Source organism: Populus alba, chromosome 19 (genome assembly GCF_005239225.2).
Source record: "Populus alba chromosome 19, ASM523922v2, whole genome shotgun sequence".
NCBI lineage: Eukaryota > Viridiplantae > Streptophyta > Magnoliopsida > Malpighiales > Salicaceae > Populus > Populus alba.
In genome coordinates, this window is record NC_133302.1 from 18,101,324 (window position 1) to 18,121,780 (window position 20,457).

Genomic DNA, 20,457 nt, shown 5'->3' on the forward strand with positions numbered 1-20,457 from the left:
AAACATTTTAAAAATCTCAATAACTATATTTTCAATCCCAAAATACCCTTAAATCATTTACTAAACTTAAACTCAAACTAGATAAGAAAATATTACCAATTCAAACATATTTTTCTCAACATAATTATAGATCTCAATAACTCTGAATATATAAACCCATCAACACTAAACATGTTTTTTTTTTTAATATATGTTTGAAATATGGCCGGTCCAAATCATTCTCTCTCCTCCTCCTCCTTGACAAGTGTCTCTCCTCTCTAAAAACCTAGAGATAAGAGCTTGAGAATTGAAATATAAAAAACCTAAAATTAAAAGGAATAAAAATGAAAAACAACTACAAGGACTATATTATAGATTTCTACGCCTCTTGAACACTTCCAAAGTGCAGCGTTTCTATGTGTATAAGCAAATAGAAGTATACAGTCTGTTTTGATTTGAAATACAAGCACATTAAGCTACCACTTGCTTTCAACCAGAAGCTAAGTCTTCTATTATACAGTCCAATATATATATATATATATATATATATATTATATATATATATATATATAGTGTTTGTATGGATTAACATGGGGAATACTATACATTAAAATTAAAAAAAAAAAAAAAAAAAAAAAAGAGAACAAAAATACAATTTATTGTCAACAGGGAGTGTGGAGATCATGCCAAAATCTTTATTATACAACAAACTAATGATAATCATTTTATAATACACCGTAAGAAAACCTTAGAATCGAGATGTAGATTGTGTTATGCACACACCCCCCCCCCCCAAAAAAATTAACAAGAAGTCAATGACTAAATCGCAACATTTTTGACAATTTGATTAAAATAGAATACAAAGAACGAATTTTTAGGCGCGGCAATTTGTAGTTTTCTCTTCCTACTTTATTAGTTTTCTCATCTACTTGACATGAATGAACAAGTCAAGTAGATGAGCTGGCCTTCAGCAGTTTTGATGTGGAAAGTTTTTGTAAATTAAGGAGGCATCCAGGTCTCCAGGAGCATCTTCCCATTTCCTTCAACTTTTCTATCTTGTCCCTTTCTGGGGTAATTTTTACGTGGTCTAACTTAAATGGTGCAAGAAAGTTATATTAAAAAGTTTATTCTTAACATCAATACATCTAAATAATCTAAAAACCTAAAAAAATTAATTTTTAACAAAAGAAAAACAAATTTTTAAGAACTGAAGATTTCGCACCGTCGAAGTTGATGGACTAATAGAATTTGATTAAAGCTACAAGTTAGCTGATCATGGAGCTTGGTTTTGACTTTAGATTAAAATTTAATAAAATTCTCTTTGTAAACCTCTCTGAACAATTAGTCAAGTATCATATCATTTTCTGCAACCATGTAGCTCGGAGTCTGAGTCTTTATATCCATTCCTATAATTAAAATAATAGTATTCAGCAGTGGGACTGACCTAATTTTTCCAGCATCAAAACTACAGCCTACGGAGAAAAAAGCTGGAAAAGCATAGACAGAGAGAGGCCTGCCCTAAACTAACACCTCCTAAAATATGAAAGAACTATGCTTCAGCCAACAGGTCTGGGAGAGACCATATTGTTTCATTACGAAATTCTTTCTTTAAAACACGTAAGACCATTAGTTGATCTACGAGCAACATGCAAAATCTCCAGGATTCTTTTTTTTTCTACAGATCATAGACATCATATACAAAAAGATAGAACCAGTCCACCAAAATTCCCCAGTGTACCTTGCAGTCCAGCAACAAAAGAACAGCTCCTGTCTGTCGGGATTCTGTCGATAAGTCTGAAGTGAATTCATTTAGCATCTCTCAAATATCTTGTAAAGCTTCTCCAATGAAGCTACCTGTGCAAAGCAAGGATCATAAATCAGTCTTGCAAACATATGCAGCGTAGTGTAAAATCCCTAACAGAGAGTTATAGTATAAAAGATAATCAATGCCAACACTGATACAGGAAAAATAGAAAGGAGCTTTTTTGAAAGGAACTGATCATACGTGTGAAGCAAGTAAAGCCAACAAGTAGATGTAGCTAAGCAAAATGGACCACATGCGATTTTCATCATTTACTTGAAAGCTGACAACAATATTAGGATGGCTGTCAGCCAACACCAACAGTGAGTTCTTTCTTGGACATCAGGAAGACCCAAGAAATGATTAGTGAGATAAGATGGAGGGCTAAACTTATCTAACTTAAATAAACTATGAAACACTCTAAGCAGGAACTCCCAAAATTGTTAATTCCACAAGAACCTGTAAGCCTCTATAACCTAACAGAGGTTCCACCATTGAAGGGAACTCTGCTCAAGTTTGAACCAGAAAAGGGATTTCAAAAGTTTTTAAATAAAATAATTTCACTAGTAAATTATTAGCAGAGTATGATCAACTATCCCTCCACTCTCCCACCCCCACCACCACCACCACCAGCGCTAGCTGATTCCTACAAAGACCAACATTTGTCCGCCGTTAATTGTGTCAGACGGCCGAGCAACAGCCACCAGTAACCACAAATTGCCTTTTCAAAATAAAAATAAAAAGTCAAAACCAGGTAATCTTGCATGTTCCATTTGGAATGAAACTGAAAATCAAAAGCAAAAAGCAAAAGCAAAAATAAAAACTGAATGGCATACTATCAGGCCCCTGTATTCTTACCTGAACAATTGTCCCATTTGTAGCCATTGAAGTTGGTGGCTTTAAAAAGAGTCTCATGGAAGGAAACAATACATGCTGTATTGACCATTCACGCTGGGCCCATGCAGTCTCTGCCTCAGACAGCAATTCATGCTCAAGTTCATCCTCCATTTCAACATCTGTAAAAGTTCAAATCGTAAAATGCTTGCCAATCTCTAAGTAGAAACTACAAAGAGGAATGCTCATTTCTTAGATAATGGAGCTTTCTATATGTGTTTCCTCTCCTTGAAGAATAGTGGAGGGTATAACTCAAATCAACTAAGCCTCATGTCCAATGTAGTTGGGGTGAGCAGTGTTTTAACCAATATAAATCCAGAACATAGTCATTTACAGGTATTCAGTGACTAGCAAGTTGATTTACCTTGGTGAAGAAATGTGCATGCCAAAAACTTTTATCATCAGGTAACATCATCAATTAGCTAGCAAGAAATGCAAGCAATTCAAGACCACAAACAGCTAAGTTCGTACTAAAAAAAAATGAACCAGGCTAGTAAGAACTCCCAACATTAGTTCTTTAAGAAGAAACCTAGCTGATCCTTTTGCCCCCACCTGATTGAGCCCAGCATTCAATTGCTTTTTTCAACAAGTCTGCATTTTGGTTTTGATCCTATATTCAAGCTTCAGAGCTTCAAGATAAATTCATTTTTATGCTTCCATTGATCCTGAAATTGGTTACTTGGGAAGCAAAGAGATGAAGATGGAAATAGGCAATTTTGGAAAGACTATTGCTTTTATGTCATTACTTTCACCAGATACTCCAGGTAGTGATCTCAGGTAGCAAGGATTTAACAATCATCGCTGTTACATGAATGTTTTACAGAAAGACGGAACAAGGTTGGAAAATAAAAGTGGACAGATAAAACCGGAAAACATCACGGGGCATTTGCTAGTGTTTTTCATGAGAAGATTGATTGAGAAAAAAAATTTATTAATCAATGGTCTTCGAGACTAAAAATGAAATTGCTCTTTCTGTCAAATAACAGAATTGGTTAACCAGATAAGGCACGAGAGGGCACCTGAACAATGATCTTAAAACAGAAAACCATGCTGTTTATATGTTTTAACTTTAGTCAATTATACAAGGCTGTGATCTAAGTTAGAAATCACTACCATTAAATGTTTTTGCAAAAGAAACACATGATTTTGGAAATCATTCTAAATAAACAAACAGGAATATTGAGGCTACTAGAATGTTCCATGTGCAGAATGGAGACAGAAAATTATGAAATAAAGATCCTCAGGGCTATTGCCACGTCTACCAAATCTAAAAGAATCAGTTAACTAAGTACCGCTCAGGAGCACAAACCAGCAAGCATTGTGCCCAAAACCACATAGGTGATCAAGTGAAATCAAGCAAATGTCACAGCAAAGATTTCGTTCAACTTCCCTTCTTTAGAAATATATTATTTTTGCAAGAAGGGAAGAATATTTCATATTTTAAAACAGATTATAACATGAAATTTAAAGCTTTGCACCTACAACAATTAAATGATGAACTGCATTATAAGAAGACATAGCACATTTTAAAAGGAACAAAAAAAGTGTCTTGTAATTTCATTTCTCCATACATCATTGTATAAAACTTCATGACAGTACCCAAAAGTAGAGGAATTATTTAATGATTTTTGCTATTAGCAGTGCAGTCATCACTAATTAACATATCTGATAAATTATGAAAAGCATTGTATTCTCGCAAATCTTACCTGAAGAACATATACTTGTTTTGCAGCTCCTATTATGACTACACAGAAGTTGTGATGCTAAAGTATTAAGAAGTTCATAGTTTACCCTCAAAAGCCACAATTACCATAAAAAGAAAAAGAAAAAAAAAAAAAAAAATTATACTGTCACAGGTGTCAAACACAAAACAATGCATGAAATTCCAAACAGCAGATGTACCTATGTCAGTTGCTTTTTCTTTATCATCGGGATTCTTTTCAGGTTTCCTTCTTCTGTAAAATTGTAAACCATCACCTGAGGGACTGGGCAATAGAGGAGGATGCATGGCATAGAAGTTCCCAACAGCAGCCGCAATTGTTTGAAAGCAATTCTTTTCATCCTCCCAATCAACCTACAAAAAGAGTTGAAAATCAAATATATGAACAAAATGGCATACTTACATAAGAGATTGATGGTTTGAATCTATATGCTTGCCAACTGTTTAGGAACTTCCCACATTTTACATCAAGATGAGATTCTACAGAAAATGGGCTATTTCAAATTTTGGCATTATAACAGATAAAGTGAAAGAAATAGAAAGAACAAAAAAGCTTCCTCACATAGAACAACAAGCATCAAATGTGCAATTCATTTATCATCAAAGTATTTCTATCATGGATAATTTTGTTGAAATTAGAGGTGCATGAAAATTTAAAAGAATTTTTTTTATTGAAAAATTTTAGAATAATGAAGAGCAAGCAAAAAATAAAACGTGCTATATACGACTTATAGTTATTATCAAAGCATCAACAAAGGAATAACAACAAAACAAAGAGAACAAAAAAAAATTTCAATTGAGAGACTCAACTCTCATCTAATAGAATTTAAATATCAAAGAAGTGAAGTTTCAGGAATCTCAAACCTACATCATTTCCCAAACTAAGTACAAATTCAGGAATCCGATCCATGTCAGGTGTATATTGGTCAAGTATGACTGGAAGCCGAGACAAATTCCCATGTGAGTCAATGTATATGCAGAAATACTCCTCTAGCAGTTCTGCCTTATCCTTTAGCAGTTCAGTGTTCATCTGAAGAAAATCAAACGTACATGATAATGAAAAGATACTGTTAATGGCAGTCATATTTTTGACACAATATGAAAACAAAATCTCGCTCCTTCAGCTACAGTAATACGAAGCCTTTGACTGTGTTGAAAATAAAGCTCTAGAAATTAGCAGAAAAGGCTACCAATAAAGTCAAAACTTAGAAGCTCAAGAAAAAGAAAGGTAAAATGTGGAACGGACATATATTTAAGAAGTTCATTATTGAGATAAAAAAACAAATTGAAGTAATAACATGAATGTGATATCATCAGTTGCTCTAGATCTACATGAGAATGAAAAGATATTGTTAATGACAGTCATGTATTTCCCTTTATGAAAAATGTATATACCTCTGCTTTATGACTTTTTTTAACTGTGACATGTAAATCAACTCGTTTTGAGAGATTGCACAACCAAAATAAAAATTCGTTTTGAGACCATCTAAACGTGCATGCTTGTATCAAAACTAAAAATTATAAAAAGAGTGCATATTTGAACAACAAAAACCACAGTTCAAAAGAAGTAAAGCAAATTCTAGTTCATCCACACATCAGAATGTTTTGTTCGAATTCCAATAGGAAATATACTACCCAGCAATTGTAAGAATGATACCTCATAAGGTTCAATAAATTTGTTATACAGAACTTTAATGGTAATTTAATGAAGCTATCAACGTAAAAGAATAGAAGTTACTTCTGCAATCTTCTCTCTCAGGTCTTCATTTTCATTGGATTCTAGATCCAAGTCTTCTTCCTTCAATGCCAACATAATGAGCAATCTAAGAGAGGCTGGATCACTCAGTTGTATGACATTGAAATGAGCAAATCGTCGTAGAACTTGCTGATACATGAGCTCTTTGCTGTAAATGCATAGAAACAGAACTAATCATTCAGTCGGTGGCGGAAGAATATCATATAGGTTCCTAGTGGCATGGCCCATTTCTTAAAGCTGATGTAATAGGCTTGGTTGAACGCCTCTTGTTGTTTTTGGACTGGACCAATTAAGCAAAAAAAATGGGAAAAAAAGAAGAAAGAAAAATAAAGCTGTTGTGGATAGTACTTCCAAAACCAACTTAGAACAACTATACAAGAAATAAATGTAAGGAATTGTTATTTATCCAGAATAGTTATGAAGAAGCCGTTGGTGAAAGGAATGGGGAAGGGAGAACATACATGCATGTATACATCAAGTTTAATAGGCATATTCTTCCAAGCAAGCAACTTCCTAGGATCATTTTATTTTGGAAGCAATGCTGAATGCATCTTCAATCTTCATTACATAAAAAAGTCATTCATGCATAAAGTGGCCATGCTAAGAAGTTGACAATACAATACTGGACAGCTATATTTGTTATAAACAGATAATTAATGCAAAATTTCAGTCAGCGTAGAATTGTTACCTTAAGTTCACTACATTTGCAAGATACAGCTGCGTTTTATACTGAAGCAATGCAAAAACATCATCTGCCATTCCAATATATGTGCAGTTTCTGACAATATCCAGCAGACCTACAGTAACATACATCAGAAGAAGTATCTATCTTATGGAAGGATTTCTCTTTCCAAAGCATGATTAATATGGTCAAATGCTACCTGAATGACAGTTTCCATCAATATCATTAACAAGCTCCTGAACAGAAGAAATATCTGCACTTTCCTTGGGGTTTCTTCTTTGTCTAACTGAGGACCTGCAGTTGTAGAATTTGAAGAAATCAGGTAACTGGTTATGTGTATAAAAATCATTCAACTCACAATTTTATTATTGTGATTGTTGAAATTGAACTCCAACTTTTAGTGGAAAGCAATTGCCTACTCACATGAAGAATAAAATATAGAAAGGGAACATGCAAACTGATAGAGAACCAATTTAACACAAGTAGTCTATAGTATTCTATATAAATTTCTACCCTTCTATCATCCCATACTATCACATTTATAGAGTTCTGTAGTTTTGTGCTCTCTTCTCCGTGAGGTCTGAATATCAAATGCTCATTGAACTCTCATCTAGCTTCTTATGTTTTTTACATTACAAAGTTTTGATCATTAAAAAATATTTAGATGTATTAAAATTGAGCTACAAACAACAAAAATTTTCACGTGAACAAAAATTTGCAGTAAAATACTACGGTGTTTCCTTCCCAAAAGAAAGGCATTTAATGAACTACTTCAATTAATATAGGATGTTTTGCTAAAAGTTGCACTTAATGCCAGTTATCAGTCAGGGCTAATTGACTAAAGAGGCCTAAAATGTGCAAAAAAGAATGCCTCATTTGATAATGAGATATTCAAGAAGCATCAGAACAATCAATGATGTTCATAATGGTTGCACTTAAAGCCAGTTAGAAAGGTTAATTGACTCACATTAGTCACATAAAACGACAACTGATTAAGGAACCTACCTCACAGCTGCCAAGCTAGAATTCCCTTCAAGATTATCAACAGGCCTGGCTTGCAAATAGGCATGCAGCCTTCCAGCAGGATCCGATGCATCAGTTCTTACCATTTTATTCACCGGAACTTTTTGCGATTTTGACCCTGATTATATGCAATAACATAACAGTATCTTAATAGGCATCGCAGTAACTGACAAAATTAAGGCAAACCATAAGATAACCAGTATATTAGCTCCATACCATAAGGCGAGGGTGAGGGGTTAACATTTGAATCCTTTTTTGCACTTAAAGGAACACTTGGAGAGGAATCCAATGTCTACATGCATGAAAAAGAAGATGGAAATAAAGCGAAAAGGATAAATGCATTAATATAGAGAACACTAGAAATAGTGTCACACTCACCACAAGTCTAGTAAGAACAGAAAAGAGGAAAGATATACATTTTAATTCTTGCCCAGTGTTAGGCAGAAAATACCCAGTGAACATACAGATAGGCTCCATAAGTAATTTAGAACATTCAGCTCAAACTGTGAAAGCAGAACTTCTTGAACATTAGAGTCCAAAGTAAAGCTAAATGCTTAAGACATGAAATGAGTTCAAGTTTCAACTTTATAATCTCGAAAGAGCCCTTTCTATCTTCTAACTTCTAAAACTACATATTACAGGACTTCATGCAGTGTGGTCTTGGTGACTTGATGCACAGGTTTAGTCTAATCCTATAATATATTGCTTATTATCAATGAATTCAGGCAAATAAGGAAATAATCCAAGATTATATAGTGATTAGAATAGGATGACCCAACAAAATTAGGGTATGAATTTACCAGTTACTATATGTTATCAAAAGAAAGACACTCTAATGGATTTGGTACTTCTTAATTGGATCCAAATTTTGAGGTAATATTAACAGATTGGTCAGAGTTAAAAGAAACAGATAGCTAAGAAATTGTGAAAACATCTAGTTCCAAGCTTCATTACCAAAATGTACCTGTTCTTGAAATGTCCTAGCCTCGTTTGAGTTCCTCAATTTTGATTCAACAGCAGATTGTATCGTGTTAATAATGAATTCCTGGTTCAGAAGGCTTACCTGCATATCAGCACATGATTTCTTTACTAAAAGCAAATTAATATATAGTTTTGGAAGGGGGTAGAGTTTAAAGTAAATGAAAAGCTATGCACTTCTTTCTGTACCAAATTCATATATGATACAAATACAGTTTTGTATTTTATATTTTTCCTTCTACATTAATAAAACAAAACAACTCATTGGCATTTAGTATAAATGTAAACTGAGCATACAAGGCACACCTAGCCTACCATACCCATGTAAGCTTATGCAAGTAATGAATAAACAATAAGCATGTTCCTTTTCTTTTTACCTTCACAAGAACTACCCACCATAAATGTTACTGAAATCTGCCCTATGCATGTATGAGAGAACACCTAAGTTCACTCCCATATGTGCTAAGAAGCCAGCTTGAATTTCAAAACTTATAGTTATGCTCTCTTATGTAGCAAACAACAGCAGTTGAAAAAAGTAAAGAATAGAAGATCACACACATTATTGCATATCTCTCGTCATAGAGAGTATCCACCTTTCCATTTTGAGATGTCCCAAAATTGCTGTCCATTGAAAATGTCAAAGCATTAACTATTTGGTTTTTATGTCATGCCCTGATTAAAATCCACTTTCACTCTTAATCTAACTATTTTATCTCTCATTAACTTAGATTTAAATAAAACTCTCCATTCATTGAGCTTTTGAAATATAATTCATGCAAATTTGGTAGTAAATGTCTCATGAATATTTAGAAAAATTGTTAAGGTAATTGTACTCTTTATAAGGTTATGATATTGTGAGTTCCCAAAGACTTTGTAGCATGTAATAATAATAATAATAATAATAATAATAATAATAATTGTGGTTTATGTATTTCTTAGAAAAAAAACAATTTGTTTTGTTGTTTAAAGACTTGAACTAACTAATTAGGATATCCAACCTCTCAGCACTAGCCCAACACCAATAGATTTATGTATGCTTGATTCTGAAATACAATAAAAAGGTAACACTAGAAAGTGATGTGAGAATAGATGGCATGGAATCAAATTAATTGTTCTTTGATAATCTGTGTATAAAGTCGAAACTTAGGGACAGAGGGCGTATTGGATTGTTCTATATTATTCACAATCACTCAAGGAACAGAGAATCAGGACATAGTTAAGACCTAATAAGGCTACATGATAAAGATTAAAATGGAAGGAATCAATTACAAGGTTTATGAATTACTTGAGTTTAAAGTTTGGTATTTTCACTAATTGGAGGATCTAAAATCATCTAATGGCATTTATTTGGCTATACACAATCTCTCAACTAAACCATCCATTTGTGGTCTAAACAGTTGCAAAAAAGTTACATTTCCTAGGAAGCAAAGCAAGACCAACTGTAGTAGACAGATTATCATTAAATGACCAAACAAACAAAGCTAGAACTAATAAGTAAATGAAACATTTAGAACAATGAAGAAATGCAGAATATTTTTGTGTGATTGCAGCACACCTCCTCACGTTAAAACAGAAAATCACACTAATATAATGGACTGATTTGAAATTTCAGCAAACGAGTTCATAGTCTCCCATTTAAACTTGCCAATATCTAAAAGATGCTCTCAAATGGATTGGTCAGACAGTAGAAGGAACCAAAAACCATCCCCGCATATGACTTTTTGGCCTTGGATTGCACTTGTACTGGTAAAGGAATGGGAAGACAAATTTTAGGTTCAGATCTTACTAGAAGATGAAAAAATAATCCATTAGTTTGTTGCCAAGCTAATTGAGATGTACTTAAATAATACCAAACAAGAACTTTTCAATTGTAGAAAGGTCTTCAAATTATAATGCAAAATAACAAAGGTTTAGAGCAGTCTTTAAGTACAACTCTGATCAATACTAAGGATGAATTTATTTGTCAGATATGAGCCATCACCCTGAACAAAAAAAGGTGAAAAATTGTCAACACAGCAAAGTAGTGAACAAATAAATATCCCAAGGCTTATTTGGGAGGATGGCTTATCCCCCATCAAGCTTTTATAATTCCTTTTACTCATAATACAGTTCTATTATCTAAATAAATAAAATCCCCAGCCTCAGGCAGGTTGCTACAGTGCAATTTCACACAGACATTCACAATACTTCATCAAAATTCTTGGCACGTCATGCTGCAATAGAATTTACAGTGAGTCATAAATGTGCTACTGACATGATTAATTTATCTGTTCTGAGTGCGTTCATAATGTAGTATGCTCTTGTTGAAAACAACTGGGAGAACTGGAATTAAAATTCAAAATGCCACATAATTATAGTTAACCCAGCATTCCAGCATGTTTTAACACACATATCGCAATGACATCTTTATCAGCAACTGTTAACATAAAAAACCAAGGCATAGGACATGAGACAGGTAGAGTTCTGTAAAAAATGCCAGGGGAATTTGACACTGCTATGGGATTTTATTTTATTTTTCTGTTTCCCCCTAGGATTCTAATTATGAGTAATTGCAAAATAAAACATTCCACCTGATTTTTACAGACAACAAGGGATCTGAGGACATTATTTTCCTTTTTCTGCTTTATACTTATCCATATTACTCCCCTCATTGACCAGATTTATTGAATAAAATTATCCATATTCCTGGAAATGCGTACCTCTCTCTTTGTTGGATGCACATTCACATCAACATGCTCAGGTGGCAATACTATTGACATGTATATGAAAGGTTTTGAAGCTTTTGGTAAGGTAGCAGCATAAACAATTTCGATAGCTCTCTTTAAAGCAGTGCATTCCACTAGTCTATCTGTAGCAAACAAAAAAGACCAAGGTAAAAGAAAGTAGTTACAAAAGGAAAATGTGTGAGAACCAAACTATTTTCTTTCTTTCTTTTTTTTCATACTCTTACAGGAAAAGAAAAGGGGAAAAAAAGAGTAAAAGGTATATAACTTCAAATAATTCGCAATTCATCCTATTTTTCTTCTTTCCATAACAATCCACATCAAAGAATTTAGCTTGTGGATTGTACCTGGAAAGTCAAAAGAGCGCTCTAAGTTTAAGACTTTCATGTAGACAGTACCACTCAATAAAATTAACAGTAATGGTTCCTGAAGTTCAGGAAACCATACAAGAATCACTCTAGTTTTTATGTTATATGTGATAAAAATGTCCGAAGCACAGCCGCTTTTTCTTGATCATGAAAATAGCTCATGAAATGGGGGGAAGGACTTCTTGTTACAATTGTGAAAAAACACATACCATTGATAAAAAGAACCATTGTTGTTTTCTTCGCCACATAATTTGAATTGGAAATGAGTCCATCCATATTAAAAACTGAACTTGAAGGATCACTGTCTGGAACTTCTATTTTCATTAGATTGACAGCAACAGAAACTCCATAAACAGATCTGATGGAATCAAGCCTTGATGATGTGGTGACTGAGTGGACATCTGCTCTGGATGCTCCATGCTGAATACAATAGAATTAAAAAAAAAAAATTACCAGAATTGTTCAATAAACACTCAAACCATGCAATTCAATACCGTATGTAAAGCTAAGCTTTGATAATCAAGAGACCAACCTTTCTGCAAGAAAAGCTCACGTTAATATGATGAATCGCAAATCGGCTTAGCAAGTCCACTATTTTGGAATAATCATCTGCAGAATTCTGGAATGTCTTTCTCCTAGCAATCATGTTATAGAACAAGTTTTCTACCTAATAAGACAAGCAACTAGATTATTTAAGACGCAGCAAAATCCAAATTATTTGAGGAAGAAAAATATATATATAAAAAAAAAAAACAATAATAATAATAATAAAGAAAATCAGAGATTGTCACTAAAATTTCCAGTAAATTCTAACCTTTTCTCAGCAGGATCAAAATCAACAAGCATTCATTCATTCTCGAGGATTTAACTATTTGATGACATGTATCAAAATTCACATCATCTATCAAACAAACTTTAACATACAACGGTCTTCTAAATTTTGCACTCATAACGACATCCCCATTTTTTTCTCCCTTCATTTACTTTGTTTTCTATATTGCAAATTTTTATGAATTAAACAAGCAAACCACATAAACTCAAAAGTCCAATTCACACACACCATTATCTGCGTCCCTTTAACTGCAGCACAAGGCTTAGGCTCATCCTCCATTACCCCATCTCTATACGAAACCCTGAAAAAAAAAAAAAAAAAAACAAGAGCAATAACAAAACCCAGATACTCCATTAAATTATTGCTTTTGACTATAAGAAAGTGAAAACAGGTAAAGTTGAAAACTTTTGTCAGAAGCATTTAATCAAACAGTTAAAATGCACAAAAAAAAAAAAAAAAATTTGTTTGCTTGCCTGTAACCATGCAATTTTCCTGGAGTAATAGTAGTGACAGTCACATGACCTACATAAGTCATGCTGGCCAATGCCTCTCCTCTGAATCCCATTGACTTAATCGACTGTAAATCCTCGTAATTCGTCAGCTTCGACGTCGTATGCCTCTCGCATAATATAGGCAAATCCTCACGCTGCAGAAAATTAAATTAAATTAAAAAAAAATAATTATTTTACCTTTGAAAATTAAAATTTGAGTTTTTATTTATTTATTTAAGTACGCGAATGCCGTGGCCGTCATCGGAGACTTGAATGAGTTTAAGGCCACCGTCTTTAACAACGACGTTTATAGAGGTAGAGTGCGCGTCAAGGCTGTTTTCTACTAGTTCTTTGATGGCTGAAACAGGGCGTTGAATTACTTCTCCGGCGGCGATTCGGTTGACCACGGACTCATCTAGACGGTGGATTTTTGGTGGTTCTGATGGTGTGTATGGTGTTTTTTCTGTTTTTATTTCCATTAGGTCGGTTTCCGGTGATGTTGGAGGTGAGTGTTCACCGGCTTCCATTTTTGTTCAGAAGAAGAGAGTGAAAATGAGTTTCTTCCCGTATAGTGTTGGCGGGTCACGAAGGAGGGAAAGATTTACGGCTGTTTTCTTATATTTTTTATATTTTAACTGCGTGGGAGATTTAGGTCCTTGAATTATGCAGATTGTATCAAGTTTAATCACTCTACTTTAAACATTATGCAATCCCACTTGTAATACTTTAATTTCAGGACACCCGATGAAATTTACGAGCTCTTTAATAATGGAAATTTTTTCCATTTTTCGCTCAATTTCTAGTTTACAAATTTTAATAAAAAGTCCGAAAATTAAAAATATGTGCATACCATTTTTTTATTTTTAAGAAAAGTCGTTTTGCTGGAAAGTTAACATCTTCTTTAAGAAAATCTAAGAAAATGACCTAACTGAAAAATCAAAAACTATTTGGAAGAAAATCAAATCAAAAAATTGTCTCACGTCAAAAAGATTTAGTGGAACAGTAAAAAAAATTTTTTTTTCTTATATGTTTTCTAAATTTAATTTTTTTAAAAAAAAATATTATCTTTCAATTTTGATTTTATTAAAAATTAAATTTCTTAATTTATTTAGTTTATTTTCTATGAAGCTATCTTAATTTTTTAACTTAAATCATAAGTTTAAGAGGTGGATTCGGGTTTTTTATTTATTTTTTATTAGAATTTTTTTTTCAATCTCATCTTTTAATATTAGGTTAATTAAAAATTAGATCTTATAATTTGATTTGATTTGTTTTTTTTTTAAGTTATTCCGGTTGTGACATAACCCAGATTGACTTAAATTTTTTTAGTGTTTTTTTAATTGATTTTTTTTCAATTCCATCTTTTAAGATTGAGTCAATTAAAAATAGAGTTTTATAATTTATTTTAATTTGTTTTTCATAAAATTATTTTTATCTCGTGACTAGAGTCGTGGATTTGATAGATTAATCCATGTTGATTCTTGTTGTTTTTTTGTACTTTATATTTTTTTGCAATTTTATTCTTAAATACTTTGTTGATTAAGAATTGAGTTGTGTAATTTATTTTGATTTGTTTTCTATAGGGTTATTATAGTTTTATTACTCGGATTGTGAATTTGTCAAGTTAACTTAGGTTAAATGAGTTCAATCTAATATATTATATCTCAATATTTAAGGGGGGGGGGATTAAATTATTTTTTAATCAAACTATGTGTTTTCTAATATTTCAGATTGTCTTTAAACCTATAAATTGACCAAATTATATAAATCAAACATGTTTTGCACCTGTTCTCTCAGACATCTGCATTCTCAGTAGTAAAGATGTTTTGAATCGTTCCCTTCCAGACTTGTTTGTCCATTTTAAACTTCTGCAGAGAATTCTAAATTCAATTCAAACACTTTATAGTTTGGTTCTTTCAGCTTTTGTCCAAGCCATGATGATCCTAGCAAGTAAGATGGCGTTGGCATTCACCGGAAAGTTTAGCCACTCCGAATTCTGTTGGAATGTTTTGGTGAATTAGAAGTTTGTACTGCTAAGTTCAACTTTCCAGTAGACACGATCCCTGATAATTTTATTTCACCGTCGTATCTCCAAAGACGGATGATGCATTGCCATCATTCTTCTCCACCTTCCCTCTCACTTTCTAGTTGTTTGTGTTGGGGGAGGTGGTAATAATCTTCAAGCTTATAAACTGCTAAGAAATACAGAGAAGGCCACAGGGAGATGATGACACAGTTGAGTCTTCAACAATTATGAAGAAAGAGTAGACGAATATTTGCTCATTTAGCAAGCATCCATCTACAAGGAATCATGCAAAAGGCCTTCAAACTAATAATTGATGAGAAATGACAAGAAAAAACAACTCATGCAAACGGTTCAGAATTAATTTAGAAATCTACTGCAACCTGATGGCTGTCACTTTTGCATAACCACGCAAATTTCGAAACAAGGACGTGTGCTCATCTCTGCCATGTAAGAGCCACATCAGCGACACATGGGATGTGTCATCCAAATGGGAGATATAACATTTAACTCTACTTTTCTTCCTATCCTGCATATCCATACACACGCCAGCTTACTACAAAAATCAAATTTGAATGAATCAAGAACTGAGCTTGTAATCTTCGATTCAATGTCCCACGTCTCAAAATGTTCCACTGATCATTTCCAGACATTGTTTCATCTGGAGAAAGACTCGAGGCATTTTTCACCTTTTCTTTTCAATGGTTATCCAGCGATTCTGCACCATACAAAAACTTGTGACACCTGTTTCTCTTTTCCATCCTTTTCTTGTTCATATTTTGGACAAAGGTTCTGCTGGTTGCCCTATTTGGCCAGTTACCCTATATGGTCTGACGTCCTGCACGCCTCAAGTCCACAATAACAGTAGCCATGCCCCGTCAAACAGAGGTCTTGCCTCACATGGGGGAAGAAGGTATTTATCCAGAAATAGAGAGCAAGAGGAAACAAAATATGCTACAGCATCAATATCAAACGAAAAGGCTACTTCAACTCTAATCATCAATGACAACACTACAATTCTAATTCTGTATGTATAAAAGACAAGTATTGGCAAATATATATGAACATATTAGTTCTTCAGGAAGAGGGGGGCAAAAGGTACTATCATATCTACAAAAAACCTTCCTTTGCAATTAGTGAAAACATGTTTAGGTTTCTACGGAAGAACTTATAGCTAAATTTGTAGGTTAACTTCATCAAGCATCATGTTCTTCATTGTGCCTCATGTTCTGTTCAAGAACCTCCGTGACGATAATACAATACTGCCCGGTAGATGGCAGCAACATGAAGAAAGCAAATGAGCACCACGAGGAGATCATCCAGGAGACCAACTATTCCCAAAATTCCTGTAAATTAAAATCCATAGCTTATTGCATTATTTTAATGTTATTCACCAAAACTAGTCAACCAAAGCAATGCAAGAAAACAAAAAAATAAATAAGTAAATAGATCAAAGCTACCAGTTACCTTCTGGAATAATGTCTATAGGGCTGATGATGTAGATTGCACTTAGTACCATCTGCAAACAAGAAATAAATAAGAATCTTGCTGTGGAAATGAGACTAGAATCCCAAACAACAAATCAAGTAATGCATAGAAAACTTAATTTGGTCAATCGAAGAAGACTAGTGCTTTAGTCTAAAGAGTTGCATAAAACAGCTACTGCAGTAACAGTTTCTCCTAGCAAACTAACCAAACTATAAACCAGTCAAAGAATGCAAAACATAACAGAAAAACTGAATACTGAGTTGCTTCGTGAGTCTATATTGGATATGCAGCACACAAAAAATAATTGTTCTTAATAGACTAGATTATGTCATTGTCACATTTCATGGATTAGAACATACAGCAGCAATCCTCCTTTGACGCTGAATAACAGCAAACAGAAAGTATGTTGAGGGGCGAATTCTCCATGAAAGGCTAAAGAAAACCCATACCAATTAAATTAAGCCAGCATCCAAGTTTCCATAAAATTATATCATTGCTCTAGGAAGTCATTACTTCTCATTCTGACAATCTTCTGCTCAATCATTACACCATGTCTTCTTGAGTTGAGCTCTAGTGTCTAAAACAGTATTCTTGTTCACAGGAATATATTATATTGGATGTTGAAGAACTAGGCAACAAATTTCTTGCATTCCATTACATGCCTTCTCAAATACTCAAGACGTGAAGGTATGGAATACTTCAAATTTACAAGTATGAGAGCCACCACTCGCCGTATGTCGAATCTATTAAGAGTTCGATCTCAAGGCCCTTTTGAACAGATGGATTAATTTTAGGTTAAATCTTACCAATAATCAGATTAAAAAAAGAGGCTCATAGTATATTCCTAAAAGATGACAGAACATCAAGCTGAAAGGAAAAAACAAATAGATAGCAGCATTCTTATGTTCACCATCCATGCAAGAGTTTCAAAACTACAATGCAAGAATAAGAAACAGACAGTTGCTGATTCACTTAACTGCAATATAGACGCGTGCCCTGATGACCAAAGGAAGAGACCTTTGGGGATCCATTATTTCTCGCAACAACCTCCGGAGAAGAAATGGAAGGTCTTGCATTCTCTGAAGATAAGAGAATCCATCTTTTTATAACTCGTAGCAGATATGATTATAAATTATAGTGTATGTCATCAACTAATACTTTTTAATCATCATATCTAGCTTTCTTACGATTAAGAAAAATGAGTGAAAGCTTCATCTGAAGATCAGAATGAAAAAGAGGCCGTTGTTCATGTAGTTGGCACCTTCAAATCTATAGAACCCAGCGGAACTTCTTAGTAAATCAATTAAGCAATAACTACATCTGAGGCATAGGTATCAGACCTTACTGTTCCCCATCAACAGAATAACTTCTTTAATCTTACTAACATTACCAAGTAATTTTTGAGAGAACTCTATCTCACGTTTTAAGTTCTATATACAAGTAGATCTCCTAAAACTGTATAGTTTTCTGTGATCTTAGCTGAGAAATCAGAAATCATACGATATCACATTCTGTGACATAAGGAAGAAAACACCTAAATACATCTATGAGAAGAAAAAGGTATCCTATCAGTGGAAAATGAGAAAAAACTGTGACAAAGTAGCACAACCATATAGTCCACAATGTAAAGCAACTATTCTTCTTCTCATATTCTTTCTCTAAAGCTAGGAAGTAGAGCAACTACTATCAACAGAGAAACAGGGTGGCAGCTGAGATTGCTGCATGGAAGAAGGAAGGGAGGACAAACAAAAATTTGGAAGGTGCGGTGAGAAGGTAATAACACAGAATCTATGGACCAAATTCCGAATAACTGTTGGGAAAAAAAATCCTTTTAAACTTCCACAAGAATGACATGCATTCCATAACAAAAATCAATATCTGTCCTTTGTTTTGGGCCTTTGGCTGTTGCCTTTTGATTCTGATCAGACTAAGGTTGCCTTGTTTAAGGCAATATTAGTTGCAAGGAACAATTTATTATATACAAGACACTGAGACACTTAAATCTACATGCCTGAATGAGACCACTGGTATTTCCACCAAAAAGATGATTGTATCTTTCAATTTTTCCAAGAACCTCAACAACATCGGGATCACTGCGCTCCCTTAATGAAGCTTCACCAGGAACCAACAATGTAATCTGCCGACGACACAGCGGACATTTACATGGCTGGAGTACAGATCCATGATGCCAAACAAGCATAATACAATCACCTAATACCAAGTGAAAAAAAATTGCATTACCTGCATGTTTAATCTTAACAATCTAGAAACCAGAGATTAGAAAGAGAAAACCCATATATCATTTCAACAAAAGAAAATAGATAAAAATATGCATTTTGACCACATAACTGGAAAAAGATTCGTTCTTCAAGTATAATTTTATGCTTTTATATGATAACATTATTGTCAAGGAATCCTGAGTTGTAAAACATCTGGTTCTTGCAAAAATGAAACATAAGAAAATGTAAATGATTGAATGCAATTCCTATTATAAGCACAAGATTTAACAGAAAACCAATGTCATCGAACTAAATATGTTCCTATGAACAACTTGTGCAAATCATAAACTCAAAATTAAGCATTATTACAATAAACCAAATAGGCAAATACCTCAAAGTTAATTTAAATTAAATGGGTACTAATCAATTCCTTTTCCTGGTTCAACTCCTTAAGCTCAAAAGCCATCATAGACGCAAATTGCTATTATTAAATGATAATTTAGCAAACAAAAGAAAACCCATGAAAGATAATCATTTATCATTCATGAATACCATCAAAATCTTCTTCCTTGTTAAAAAAAGAAAGAAAGAAAAACTCACATTGGATTCTTGTTTTTAAGCTAATTCGGAAAGAAAACGGAAGTGTAGATGAGAAAATGGAGAAGAAACTGACCACAAAACCAATGAGAGCAATTGGCCTGGCAAGCAATGTTGAAATGTCCATGGCATATGGAGCAAAAATCATTCACTGGAGGTCCATCCATTGCTTCCTTCTCTGTTTGTTTCGTTCTTTCTTTGCTTATCACTTGAGATTTTTCGACTTCGAACGTCTTTCGTTTTGGGAAACTAAAAAAGTTGACGAAGAAGATTAATACGTTTTTTAATAAATAATAGTAATAATCCAACAACAGCCTCTGTCTATAAATTCCCATTCCATTTATTTGTTTTTTCTTGCACAGACGAGCAGGTAATAATTTATATTGTTAGGTTTATGGGAAAATGGTCGTATGGTATGGTAGTAAATAAGGGAAAGGATCGGCTAAAACTGTATAAAGAAAATGAAAGTGGCAAAATACAGTTTGGGACCTATAGTTTTTCTAATGTTACAAATTGATTCCTATAATTTAAACATGAAGGGAAATATAGCTTACCAAGCGTAAAAATTGACCTGGCAGTAATCTGCATGTTGCTGTTTTACCAACAGGATCTCCTGCACAATTCAGAAAAACTCAAGTGGCAGCAACAGAAGTAAGAGCAATGGATCATCTGAAAGACACGCTACAAAGACTGGACAATTCACTAGAATTAGTTAATGAGAATATCTCCATGGTAGCAGCCAAGCTTGCTATTTAATCATTAGAGATGCAGTGGGCTTTAAGTTCCCTTTGATGAACAGTTCATGATGAGACGAGAGAGCTGCTATTTTATTAATATTTTTAGCTGTATTTTTCTTCGTTTTGTTTCATAGTCTCTCTTATTA

At 33.6% G+C, this 20,457-nt stretch overlaps 2 protein-coding genes across 3 annotated transcripts; both read right to left on the reverse strand.

Annotated features, from left to right (window-relative positions):
* Positions 1-1,366: 1,366 nt before the first annotated feature.
* Positions 1,367-13,852, reverse strand: LOC118056585 (DNA mismatch repair protein MLH1). 2 transcript variants are annotated; one of them, XM_035068832.2, is made up of 16 exons: positions 13,490-13,851; positions 13,230-13,402; positions 12,985-13,057; positions 12,457-12,591; positions 12,134-12,344; positions 11,533-11,681; positions 8,820-8,918; positions 8,072-8,147; positions 7,838-7,973; positions 7,032-7,126; positions 6,839-6,947; positions 6,133-6,298; positions 5,263-5,424; positions 4,577-4,748; positions 2,639-2,796; positions 1,367-1,833 (listed from the first exon to the last, which is right to left on the reverse strand). In XM_035068832.2, the coding sequence occupies exons 1-16, from the start codon at positions 13,772-13,774 to the stop codon at positions 1,789-1,791; spliced, it is 2,244 nt and encodes a 747-aa protein (XP_034924723.1). In that variant the 5' UTR covers positions 13,775-13,851; the 3' UTR covers positions 1,367-1,788. The 2 variants fall into 2 exon arrangements, with proteins under 2 accessions (XP_034924723.1, XP_073263098.1); XM_073406997.1 differs by lacking the exon at positions 5,263-5,424 and having other exon boundaries at positions 13,490-13,852.
* Positions 13,853-16,210: 2,358 nt separating this feature from the next.
* On the reverse strand, positions 16,211-19,981 carry LOC118056629 (uncharacterized). Its single transcript, XM_035068889.2, has 5 exons — positions 19,651-19,981; positions 18,770-18,969; positions 17,736-17,837; positions 16,738-16,789; positions 16,211-16,616 (listed from the first exon to the last, which is right to left on the reverse strand). The coding sequence occupies exons 1-5, from the start codon at positions 19,907-19,909 to the stop codon at positions 16,504-16,506; spliced, it is 726 nt and encodes a 241-aa protein (XP_034924780.1). The 5' UTR covers positions 19,910-19,981; the 3' UTR covers positions 16,211-16,503.
* Between the last annotated feature and the right edge of the window lie 476 nt (positions 19,982-20,457).